The sequence below is a fragment of the Zootermopsis nevadensis genome, unplaced genomic scaffold (genome assembly GCF_977971745.1).
Source record: "Zootermopsis nevadensis isolate Lab colony 2312 unplaced genomic scaffold, Znev_1.0 Znev_ptg000011l, whole genome shotgun sequence".
NCBI classification, from domain to species: domain Eukaryota; kingdom Metazoa; phylum Arthropoda; class Insecta; order Blattodea; family Termopsidae; genus Zootermopsis; species Zootermopsis nevadensis.
The window spans coordinates 10208701-10222337 of NW_028259143.1; the positions used below are offsets into that span (position 1 = coordinate 10208701).

Sequence of the window (13637 nt, forward strand, 5' to 3'; positions counted from 1 at the left end):
GGGAGAGAGTTAGCTAAACCAGTAACAATTATTACGAGTCAGAACGCGTGGAAGTTTGCTTCCATGCCCTGTATACTCCCCAGTAGCCCATGTTACGTCTTTAAATTACGTGGAGTTTGGAACGGATTTAATTAAATAGTTGCCTAGGTTTATATTTATTTGTATTTTCTTAAAGTTTGTGCACTTCGCTGAAAATATCAAAAACTTTGTTCAACGATGCGTGAAGCGAGATGCTGTTCGGTCTGACGGTGCATTACGAAGGGTTCGGCAGAACACGTACTGCGAATATCGTTACACGATCCGGTGAATGGACGACGGCAGTGTGATGAATAATTTAACGCAGAACGGGGTGAAATGTTATCTGTGGGGTTACCTGCTGCTGCTACTCCAGGATCTCTGTTGTTTACACTGGAAGCCATGGTTGAAACAGTGTCCAGTCTCAAAGGGTGAAATAAATCAAAGCAGTGACCAACGGAGCTCGCAGTTTGCTGTTGGCCTAGAGCCATCTGCTGACAGAGGACTCTGGCTCTGTTGCTGGCAGCTGAAGTTTCGTTTCTCCCTGTATATTTATTTTTTCCTTCCATATTTTATTTGGTTGTTAATTTTATTTTATTTATATATACATATTTCTTTCCAAGTTATTTCCTGTTTTCTTTTGTCGTTCGGGTTAGTTTATCTCTGTTTATTTGTGTCCTCTTCATGCATTTATATCTAACTCCACTGGACAGTCCTTTTCTGAAAAGTTATTGAATTCTCCGCCTTCTGTGGGGTTCGTAAGTTAATAACGTGTTTATGACTTCTGCAAAGCCAGATTAATCCAGCGTACACCCTCTGCGTCCAGACCGGCTCTGGGGCCCACCCAGCCTCCTCTACAATGGGTACCGGGGTCCTTTCCCGGGGGTAAAGCACGGCCGGGGCGTGATGCTGATCACTCACCCCCATCTAGTGCCGAGGTCCAAGAATGAGTAGGAGCTATACCTTCTCTCCCCCCAAGCGCCTACATGGCGTATAGTGGGACAGCTTTACACTCTCACAGACTGTGTTTAAGATACATGTTAGTGTTTTCATTGATTCGTTTAGGTGCTTTATTATTTTGTGTCACTTTGTATTCTATTTTTGCCTTCCATTTTTCATCCTCTTATATTTATTTCCTTTATATGTACAGTTTTATCCGCAAAACATTTAAGGTTGAGACCAAGTATGGATGAGAGGATGTACTTAGTATAGAAACAAGCCATAATTAAACGAGACTTAGCGGTTTAGGCTGGATTATACTGGCTCAGGATATCCTTAGTGACGTGCAGTTTTTGAATACCAGGAATTTGTCGTTTGGATGAAACGCTGTTGATGATTCTGGCTGACTCTCGTTCCATGGCATGACTTTGGGTATTGAAACTGTAAGAATGCTTCTGTTGCAGAGTGAGCTCGCTTGTGGATCTCATTTATAAAACACCACGGAATTATAATTACTTCAAATGACTTGCTGCCACCCTCCCCCCAACGAGTTGCGCAACCGAAAGTGTAAATAGTGAGTCAGCGTCTACCATCCTCCCTCTGCAGGAAAAAGAACCAACTAGAACTTCGTATAAATAGAAAAAAAATACCCTGTTATTAGTCTTGCTGCATTACTACTTATTTTTCTCATCTAATATGCATTCTGTTTTCTTCAGGTTTTTGGACAATTATTTTCCTCTTTGTGTTTGTTGTACGTAACGAGCAGTCCGTCATTCCACAGTCACGAAATAAATAAAGAGTCCTTACAATTGGCCTTAACAACCAGTGTATGTGGTCTTCAGAGCACTTGTTTGAAAAATGCACCAGTTAAAATTCTAATTAATCGTTTATGGACTTCAGAGCATACTTACGAATCACAATAGAAATCCTAAGTAAGTTTACGTAAATTGTGTGAATATATAATTGTGATGCCTGCCCACAAATTATAGTGATTTTGACAGGGTTGGACTAAACGATGACTTTGCGCACAAGTATGTCGCAGAAACTTTAACTAGCTCCTTCGAGTACAGTTTATCAAAAGTCGATAGTTATTCATCTGGTCAAGAATTTTGTTATTGCATCCGAAGTTTCATTATCGCGTACTCAAAAGGCCAGCTATTATATCCCATTCTAAGCCGTTTAAATATCGTTTTCGTACAATATTTTTAATATTATACCATTCGTTCCTAGATCTTCGAAGCAAGGATTTTGGAAAAATATTTTGTATGAAAATATGATATTTGCGTACTTAGATAGGACAGGGGATTATAAAGGATTCTGGATAGAATTGTAGGAAGCATTTTTAGTAAGTAATCCCATTATTTTGACATGAATAGACTTCAGGTCTTTTGTAATTGTTCCCAACTTTAACTATGTCATAATTTCTTTTGTATGATGTGTTCCTAAAATGTTAAGGGCTTGGTCCAGATTCCCGTTATTTTAAAACAGGTCATTACAGTGCAATTTTACATCTTGCTTCAGTTGATTGATAACACAGCCATCTTCCAGCTCGACGCTATTTAACCAATGAACTTAGAGTAGTGTCGCTAAATAACTATAGGATCAGTCAGTCACCACAATCTATAGTAATCGATATTACGCTTTTTATTTCAAACTTTGGCTATGGATTGGAACTTGAAGTTTAGCCTACATGTGTATATTCGTCATATTCATCTGAGAAGATAATATTAAGATGAATGCTAAAGAAATACGATATTAGAATGTGAACTGATTCATTTGGCTTAGGATGGGGTTTAGTGGTGGGCTGTTGTAAACACGATAATAAACTTTGGTGTTCCTTGAAAGGCAGGGATTTGTTGACTGACACGACTGCCATCTTGTCAGAAAGACTCAGTTCTGTAAAGTTGGTTAAATAGTAATGTCTAACATCCCTACCGCTTTGCGCAGTGAGGTGACCGTCTTATACAAACAAAGTACGCAATGACGCACAAGTCCACTAGCCTGCTAGAGTCTATTGAACGGGTTTGGGTTTAGAACGTTATTAATGAAGTCGTGGAAGAGAGATAAGAGGAATGAGGAAGACGGATGAAGAAGGGAAAAGCAAAAACAAAAATAAGAAGAAGAAGAAGAAGAAAAAAAGATCGATGGAGGAAAAGTGCAGTTATCTAGTATACTATGAAAATTATTAACTTAGTAGATTCCGACTTGATAACTAAGATTTGTGATTTGTGCTGCACCAGAACACAAAGAGCTACATAATTTCATATGTATGTATGTGTGTGTGTGTATATATATATATATATATATATATATATATATGCCAAATGGCAGGTACTTAGAATTTTATCTTTGACCCTTTTTTGCCAAGCTTGTAGACCACTTTGCCGTCAGAGACGTTGTCCAGGGTGCACCACAAGGAGGTAGGTGTACTTTACCCCCCCCCCCCCCCCACACACACACATATATATATATATATATATATATATATATATATATATATATATATATATATATATAAATTATAGATTCGGTTTTGTATGGCATGTCGTTAAGTATTTTAAAGAAATAGTTTTCATTCAAATTTTGCGAGTTATAAACCGTATTATGGAACCAGGTTTAGTTCAAAGACGATCTTAAAGTTACAGTCATTGAGTCATTTAATGACTGAGAAAAATGGGCATTTAAACAAGGGGACATAAAAATGCTAAATACAGCAAAGATGAAATTTATTGGATGCAATGTAGGATATAGTTTATTAATCAGATCACGGAGAAAGTGAAAATATTTTTAGAAGAACTCGTCACAGTGATATTTCATGTTCTGTCGGCGGCACGTGTTAAGATGACTCTGTCTTCTTGGTGGGGAGGGGGCTCTTATGAACACGGTAATTAATCTGTGGGTTATATTACCCCAATGAAATTCTTCACTAGTTGAGCGACTATCAGATTCTCAAGAAAAGCTGTAGACCATGGAATTAGTTCACATGCATCCGGTAATATGTAAATTTCTTGAAATGGTGCTTGAAATGATAAAACATTTGATTACCTTTGAATGAAACCCGATCCAGTTTAAGTAACTACTGTAAAGGGATAACGTGACATTATAATCGGACAATAGTTTGAAATAAATATAATAATAATTAACATTTCGTGTCCACAAATTAAAGTACCACTGTTATTACTTTTTAAAGTTTTATTCGTGTTATATATTGGGAAAATAATCGCTCTATAAGAGTGATCCAACACACAAGTTTCAAACTATACAGCTGGATGTTTGAAGTTTAAAAGATTTATGGACCATTCTTCTTCGTTAAGAAAACTGACTGAACTTAGTATGTAGACATGATGCAAATGGTTTGCAACAGCTGCAGGTACACTCTGAGGCAGCAGATATTTTGTTCCAACAGAATGGCGCTTCACCGCATTATCACTGGAGGGTCACATATTTCCTTTGTATCACACTCCCAAACAAGTTGGTTGGCTGAGGTAGAGCTACCGGGTGGCCGCCACGTTCACCTGACCCCATACCCTTTCATTTTATTTTATGGGACTACGTCAAGGACATTGTTTATGTTTCTCTTCTCTGGCAATCCTTAAGGGAAGATCCAGACAGAATCCTTGATGCAGTAATAAATGTCGATGAAGTTACGCTACGTAGAACATGAAAGACGAGATTATATTCAGATGGGACGTGGGACGCATCACTAGTGGAAGGAACAGGGAGAACCTGGAAACAAAAACTTGATTGTTTGAGCCATTGTTATGGAGAATTTCGTTTATCAAATTGTGGTCTGAATACAGAGTTATAAACCTGTTAGACTGTAATTTAATTTTTAGACATTGTGTATTTAAATCATGTCCATCGGGACTTATGAAATTAACTAAAATAGAAAATCTAAAATTCTACTGTATAATGGAAAGTGATTCGTATATAAAGTTTAATTCTGTGTGTTGTTGTGCGCTTTATATATTCAGTTCTGTTCGGAATAAAAGTGAAATCATCTTGGAGACGGCGATAAGTAGTGGTGTTAAAGATGGTTTACTCAGATGGAAAAGAGAACAAGGCCATTTTTGTAAATTTACTTTCGTCCAAGTGTTAAAGAATGATAAAAAAACAAAAATCATACAAGAAAAAGAAGCACTCAGCCAGATCACATCACCATAATGCTCCTATATATTTTTTTTCTGTTACCAGCTGAAAATGTGTAGTTTTATTCGACCATAACCTTCGCCTTGTAGGCACACTAGGACTTGTGAACTTTGCGATCTGCTGGGCCAAAGTTCTTATTTATACCACTTTTAATGGTACGTGTTTACATTTCATATATACACAATTGTATTGTATCCCCCCTTAAACGTGAATTTTAATATCACAGACGCTTGCGTTTGAGAAATAAATATTGTTTTACAAGAAACGTGTGTGTGTATAAGCCTAATACGCTACATCAAAAACAAAATTTGTAACAATCAGGCTGTTCGTCGTTTCGGTCACAAAATTAATCCAACAATGACCTGTTTAAGCCTCAACATTGCAAGCAGCTGATAGCGTAATGGTTTTTCGGGTTTTCGTTCTCCAACAAGTCGATAGTCAAGACGGTGTTTGGCAGGATCAGTTTGTAATTTTTTTCCGAGTAAGTCATATTTAAGTTGACTTTCTTGAGGGCTTTGTCGCCGAGTAGTCCGGCAAAAGTTTGCGGATATTTCGGAGGTCCTTACTGACTCCACCATCAGAACTATTTCTCTGATAATAGTGACAGTACTTCTGAAACGTCGGTAAGATTCTACCAGCCTACACGTCCTGTTTGAGATATATTTTTCTAATGGTTATTGGGGTTTTTCCCGGGGGTAAGCTAGTGCCGAGATTAAGAATGTCTAAGAGCTATACCACATTTCCCCCTCAGCGCCTACATGGCATGTAGAAGGACAGATTTAAAGATTTGTTACTTTTTCCATGTAGTTTAATATAGCGTGTCCTAAGCAGTCCTGAAAGTTTTTCGGTGAAACGTCTGAATGCATTTCGTAGTTGTCCGTGGCAGTTCACATTGAAACATTTCCGAAGTTAAGTCATGTTAAACTCTGAAATTTTCATACTTTCGTCGTGTCCTTTTTAATATTAATCAAACAACAAATTAAAGGAAAGTGAGGAACGAGTGGAGGGGGTGGTTGCGTGTAAGTATAAGACTCTGCTTAATTACATTGTGTTTACTGTTTATCTTCGGAACACAATACTCGTACGTCACAGGTTAGCAAGATGGCTGACGGTAGCACCTGGCAATTTCCCGAGACTGATTTGGTACCGAAAGATGCACTTCTCTGATCTAAAATCGCCCCAAAGCCAAGTCTGCTGTAAAGAAGCTTTCATAATTGTGCTCCCGGTATACAAACGGAATAATTAAAGTATATTAGCGCTGAAATATAACAGGGTTCAATATGTTGGCATAATTTTACTTTGGTTTCCTGGATTAGAACTTTTTCCAAGGTATAGGTGGGTTCCTAAGTCATTGTATCAATCATTATTTTATAGCATAAAAATTAAATTAATTAAAATGATATAAAAGGTAGTGCAAAATGTGTTTTATGGACGGTTGTGCTTAAAACTTAATATTTCCCATTTTTACGGTTTTGATACTCTGTTTATCCGAGATTTAGTTATAAAATTTGTATACATTCTGTGTTATAATATACTGGTATGAATTTTTTTTAGAAAAAATTGATAATATCTATATCAGAACTGAGTATAAACACGAAGCGTCGAGTGAGTATAGTCCCAATATCAGATTGTATTCGAACCGATGACCTCCCTAAAAATCTTTGCAGCATGATTCAACTTGCTCCGTTCAACAAAATATTGTTTAGTACTTGGATTTTAATAACTCATACGTCACTGGAGGAATTAATAGAAACTCGCTGTCGATAGTTGGCACCAATTTTTCCTAATCGAGAGGTCCTTTGTTCACATCGGCACTGCTTTGGTGACAGTTTTTTGTTTTGTTTTTATATTTATATTTTTGTATTAATACCATTTTTAAGACTTCATAATCGAGCACTGCCACTTTTTCACCTCAGAATTTTAAAATCGCCATTCAGATGGTCACACCACTGTTCGACGCACTGTAATTTGAACAGTTTTGAAAACATTGTTAAATATCCCACAGTGAAGTTTAGAGGAACTTAGTGTGAACAAGCTCGCCACTAACCAAGTACAGACATTACTAAGTTCTTTGTACGTGGTCTTGACTTCGACTTGTAGTAAGGAGACAGTGGCGCTGTCTGAACAAGCCTTTCTCCCTGGAGAAGACCGAATCTCCTTCAGATAATGAAGTTAGCAAACGAAGCTTGTATGTACGCCATTACAGTGTGAGAACTTTACACTCCAGCTCAGATGCTCTTCTACTGCAGATGGTGGAGTTAATTTAATAACGCCACGGCCTTTTATATTATATAATTATAGAGGAAAGAAAATTCTTTCTTCTCCTTTCACTGTTGGCACTCAAAGAGAGGGCATATAGAAAGCTGGATGGCGTACCGTGCTATAAGAGTCACACTTCTTTTGAAACGAAGTCACTTTGCCCTGCTGTTCTCTTTTAGAGTCCAGAATGAAAGCAGTATCATGTTACGTCAGATGATCTAACAATAGGAAAAAGTTTGGTTTCTCGTCACTGCTTACGCCATTGAACTGAATCAAATTGTAATAACATCTTTTATGCCGTAAGATCTCAACAAAATTATGGCTTCCGCTTTAAATATGAGTTCGATTTATAAGTGTTTTTAGTAGCTGCAGTGTTATGTTTTGAATTTTACCCGGCTCGATAAGGACCATTTGACCCCACCCAGCCTGACCCCGAAGTTTATATTAAAATATGTTACCCGTATCCCATTTTTATTTCTCGAATGAAGCCGGATCTATTTTTAATCTGCATTGATTATCATATCATTAATACATGTGTCCTTTAATGTACGTTAGTCACTAATTCTTGAATTGATTATTTAACGAAGCTGTAAAATATCTAAGGTTATTTAGACTATTGGGGAACTGCACTTAAATGTGGGAAACCGAGCTTGTAACTTATCTCGAACTATTTCTGGGAAGGGGCAGTTATGAAAATTCCCGAAAAAATTAAGTCGATGGGATTTGTTTTTGGAGCCTGATCGTCGCGAGAACAGGATGAGCACAAGTAGGAATAATTTATTTTGTACGAATAAAATAATGATCTGATGAGATGAGAGCAAGGTAGGTACTCCTATGTTGTTCTTTTAAATAAATTACACAGAAGTTCAGTATTAAGTTTTAAGACAGGAAATAGTCCACTCTAACGTAGGTATATGTAGGAGTTTGTTTATAAAGATTAAATTTTCAGGGAAATAGGTTTGGGGTGCGGACTGGATTCGTCTGGCTGAAGTCCTGGGTTCTTAACAGGGAATTAACTTTTGTGTGATACAGAAGATGGATAATTTCTTCAGCAAGATAGTTACATCTAGCTTCTTTTCCGTGGAGTTGCTGCAGTCACAGTATTTTTATTTTGTCACGCTGTCAGGAGAAAAGGTGATTTAAAAAAAAAAAGAATAAGTGGCTAATACATTGAGACATGCTTTTCGTGGTGTCAAAAATGTCTGATATTTCTGTTCCATAGTATCAGGTAGTTAGTGATGTTATATGATCTTTTTTTTTTGCGTTTGACGTTCCATACGAACAGCAAGAATGAACGGGCGTCTTATCGGAGTTAGACGGATAAAACATCAGCTCCGATGTGAAAAGAGTTTTTTTTAAGTTTCTTGATGATTTTCCCAATAAACTACCTTTTAAATCCTGTGTTTCAGATGTGTAAGTAAACGCGCGTCTTCCTTTCAGCAAAGTAGTTGCTTCAGGGATCCACAATAAAGCTTGTGGTGATGGTAAGAGGATTTACTCTGGCAGGAGGTTACGATGAACGAAGGATCAAGTGTCCTTAATGACACATTTATTACGTCTAAGGCTCGGTTCACATGATAAGTTCTCGATAAATGGCGTATTCATATCCTCTGCAGTAACATACCCAGAAGTTTGCTTAACGAATGTAGATAACCGATTTTAATCTTTAAATTTTGTTATGAGATGATTAGACATAATTCGGAATTATTATTGTGTAAGTGTAATAAATGCTCGTAGAAATATATATAAGTGAAGAGAGAGAGAGAGAGAGAGAGAGAAGTTTAATTAACTTAAATATGAAGTGAAGTAGTGAAAATGTTAAACAAATACGCATGGAAGTAACACGTTTTGATTTGCGCGTGTATATATTTTTCCCTTAGGCTTTTAATGGCTGTGGAATTGAAGAAGATTCAATAATCATCTTATTTTTTAAGTTATCGCATAAACTCCGCTAATTTCCAGCACATGTTGTTTCAGAAACAAACTAATGATCAGGGTGATGTTCACGGAATAAACACCTTCTTTATTGTTATTCTACACTAAACCGCTGCGTTTAATACAGCATTGCTAAATAACATTCTGTCCATTCTTCCATGCGAGAGAAATCTATGGTTTTGTCCATGATTTGAGGGCTTCAGCAGTAAAGCTGTTTGGTGGATAAGGTGTAATTTCTCAGATACCAGAAACTTACGAACCATTCAAAAACTCCATTTAGTACTTTCTTTCGAAACAGGCTTTGTTTATGAATGAATCAGGTATTAACTTTAATTTGTTTGTGTTTACACGTTTTTGGAACATTCGGTAGCAGGTATTCATTATTCAGTTATGAAGGAGCAATTCTTCATGATCACTGTCTAGATGTAAGATAATAAACAAAAGGTAACTTTAATGTCACTTTTGCTGTGGCGAGTGTTTACGTTATAAATCGTCTGATGTATGACAGACTGGCGTTTATTGCTACAAATATCTTCTGAATAGGATGAAGTCTACTTAACAAACCTACGCATTAATTTTATTTTCTTTGCTGGTCTATTCCCGCTTTAAATATTAAGTTATTTTCTGTTTGCATTACATACCACATAGCATGTTGCATTCATTTGTTTTTCCCTTGTCGTTTAAATTCAAAATGAGACTTGGTTTGTGACATTGAAAATGTAACCGTTTAGTGTCGACAGCCTTTTCTCTGACACTCTGTGCAACTTGAAGCTTTTAAGTAAGTGACTTTATCATGTGAAGTCGACAACACTTCATTATTCTTTCAGACACATGACGCGTAAAAATTATTCACCACAGTCACGCCACGTGCGGATTGTTTGATCACTAATGATTTGCACACAATTTACCAGCAGGAAACAATAGACGAACGAAACCCACTTCTTCCATCCTTTATTTTGTGTGATCTTTACCTCTTCTCAGTTATTTCTAGTTTCATGATACTGACGTAGCTTCCGTCGGAAGGCAACTCATATCATAAAGGCAAAATATCCTTTTATAAAGATACATGTTTTATGTTGCTTTAAATTGAGTTGTTAGGAACTAGTTACTTCAGTAAGCTACATTTTATAAATGTTATGTTTTTCTAAGGTTTCCACTACGTTGTGGGCAGAAGTTTTGGGTCATATGACTGTAAAAAAAAACAATAGCCTGCTATTTACAACTCACGTTTAATTAATTATACGGAGGTTAAGCCCTTGCGTAGCGATCTACTAAATACATTACCCGCCACTGGCTGTAAGATTTGATTTGCCCATTCACTTTCTTATATCTTACAATAACTAAATATTTCTAGCGGTTATTTTAACATCTTTCAGTCTTGAAATTGGTGAGGTAATTCGAATTAAGTTGTTTCTCCCAAGGTGCCTTTGCAAAATTTTAGCACCGCGTACAACCCATTACAAATGTCGAAACGCTATACATTTTTAATGGTATTCTTCAATATCATCCACACCCACAAAGTCTGTTTACGATCTTTTAAGTCTGAAAAAAATTATCTTTGCAGGAATTTGTTAAATACTTACTAGTAGATTGTGCAGTATTAAAGTTTAATAAAGGCTTTTGTTCAGTTTTCAGATAGATAATCTTTTGGACTTGCATGAGTCTGTTTAATTATCATCTGGACTTAAAGATTTTACTTTCTGTTTTGTTGACAGACCTGCTACGAGTTGGAACGATATTTGAAGGATGAGCCAAAGCTTCAGTCGTACAAGAAATTGCCCACTGACCTGGACACACCGTGGAACCTATTCACGGCACCTCGTCCAGCGGGTACTGTGGCGGTAGCTGCAACAGCGTCTTGGGCCAAAGTTGAAGTAGTAGATCCCCTGACCCTAGACGAGCTGAACCTGAGTGAACGACATCTAGATACCCTAAGCATGAGTTCTGCCAGCTCTGCGTGCAGTGGTGTCTCGTGGGATAGCTCGTTGAGCTGTGCCGTGCTTGTGAAGAAAGAACACCCTGATGAAGGTAACGACGAACATGAAGACTGTTTTGAAGACACGGTTACCAGTAGTAGTGACAGTCGAAGAGTTCAAGGTTCTACTAGCAGCAGTAGCAACCCAGTGGAGTTAAGACTGTTAGCTAGAGGATCTTCAGCAGGACAGGCGATTCTCCCGACATTAACACCACCGTCAAGCCCCGAGTCAGCTCAAGGTCATAGTAGCAGTAACCACTCTTCTAGTGCTGGTAGTGTAAGTAGTAGTGCAGGCGATGTTTCAGTGGGTCAGGGACTTCTCCGAGTCGCCTCTGGTACGTCTCGTAGTGCCATAGTGAGGTTGACTGCTAGGAACACACCGGGTGTAACGCAACTTATCTCGGTAACTCAGAACCCTTTCTCGCCAATACCTCGCAACAGCAGCAGTAACAGTCAGGTTCAAGGAACATCACCGTCGTCACCTGCTGTACCTACGTCAGCTGTAATTCCTAGCGGTGGCTCTACATCGGCGACTCCAATTGTCAACAACGGCAGGCAATCTAGACACGACCAGTCACCAGACTCGAAGAGAAGAATACACAAATGTCAGTTCCCCGGCTGCAAGAAGGTTTACACCAAGAGTTCTCACCTCAAGGCACACCAGAGGACACACACAGGTAAGATCGTCAGTTTTCTTTAGGCTAAGACACTTCAGCACTGAAAATCCTTTCCTGTGGATGACTTGGAAATCTTGATGTTCTAAGTTCTGTGCATGAACGGGAAGTTGGGAGAAGTGTTGCATAACGTCCTATGAGGACTTGTGTCTCTATAAATTATTTCCAATCAGTTCTAGAAGCTTCAGAATGAGGAGCCTTTCTTTCACTTGTACAATCGGATTTTGATTCCTGTATCCATATTACGTAACCCATACCCGTTTTAGCTCTATCACTTCCACTAATTATAACCAAAGATTAAATATGCACCATTAAGTTAGTTAATCACTATTTAGACTTGGTGGTGCTTTTTTGAAGTCGTACATCAAGAAAAGTCAAACCAATCATTTAAGTCTTTCAATGAATTAAAATATTTATCACTTTAATGTTAAATTTCTTAGTATCCTTGTTATTTTTTAAATGCCTTCTCTTATATAAAGGATTACGCGTTAAAATTACACTGAAATCCCTTCTCAAGGAGAATGTTGGATGACGAATCAAACAAAAAGTCTAGTTTAAAACTTCTTGACGATGGTGAAGAGTCAATTGAATAAAAATTTCCTTGGATATTATCCATCGTCTAGTAAATATAAAACGTAAAACGACGTTTCGGAGATGGGACTATATCTACTGTGTAGGAACCTGAAGACGGAGATAGAGTCCCATCACCGAAACGTCGTTTTACGTTTTATATTTACTAGACGATGGATAATATCCAAGGAAATTTTTATTCAATTAAAAAGTCTAGTTGTTGATTATTTCGCGTATTACTAAATGTTGTAATCTTTTTGAAAGCTTTTTAGTAATTACTATGTACAGTGATCGTACGCGGTTTGAACATAATCCATTTATGCCCACCGTACTTTATATAAGCAACTATTTTCGTTTTTCCAATTCTGAGCGTTTAAAAGGTGCAAAAATTTTCTTCTCGGATTTTATTCTGACAAGGCGATCTTCAGCATGGTAGGTATTAGGTCTAATTTTTATGTATATTAAATTGTGGTCGCTTCATTTCAAAATAAATACGCCTCTTCAAAATACGGTTAGTTAATGCGACGTACGTTTAACAGAATCGTAATTTTTGTCCCATTTCAAATTTATTGAGGAAAATTCGTACCATTATCAGTACAGACACGGCATGTATCCTCACATTAAATAACACTGGTTCTTAATCAGTTTGCGTACACGCGCAATTGTCTATGCGAAACGACTTCAAAAGATTATTATTTATCAAGACTGATGTTGAAAAGTGAGAAGAAAACCTCTTGAGACAATGGCGGTGGTTCCGTTGGTGACTTTGACGTCATCCAGTAACTTCTCCACGTTACGTGACTAACCCTCAGGTGTCGTCTCGTGTCCCCATTGGCTTGTAAACCGAGACCTGTGGTTCTGTTTGTTACCGATGCCGGCAATAAGGTTCTCTTACTGTTATTTATTATTGGGGGTGGGGCCTATTCTAATTAGAAGTTGGGAGTTTGCAGTAGTTAACTGTGCTTTGTTTTTGTAACGCTTAAACGTAACATAATCCATTTTACTTCTGTGGATATTACGAAGTGGCACTAGGGAGAATTTCAAACATTTTCCATCTTCTCAAACAGGGAACCTAATGTTTGTACTTCGACTCCCAAATAGGGAATATGACGTTATTATGA

The 13637-nt window shown here is 37.5% G+C and overlaps 1 protein-coding gene across 6 annotated transcripts in view; it reads left to right on the plus strand.

The window, feature by feature from the left end:
- The window catches only part of LOC110828453 (Krueppel-like factor 6), a 617820-nt gene that overhangs the window by 400580 nt on the left and 203603 nt on the right, over positions 1–13637 (plus strand). For all 6 annotated transcript variants that reach the window (XM_087347256.1, XM_087347259.1, XM_087347260.1 and 3 more), the window contains exon 2: positions 11013–11949. In XM_087347256.1, coding sequence (XP_087203382.1) covers positions 11013–11949 — 937 coding nt within the window. The remainder of the gene's footprint in view (positions 1–11012; positions 11950–13637) is intronic.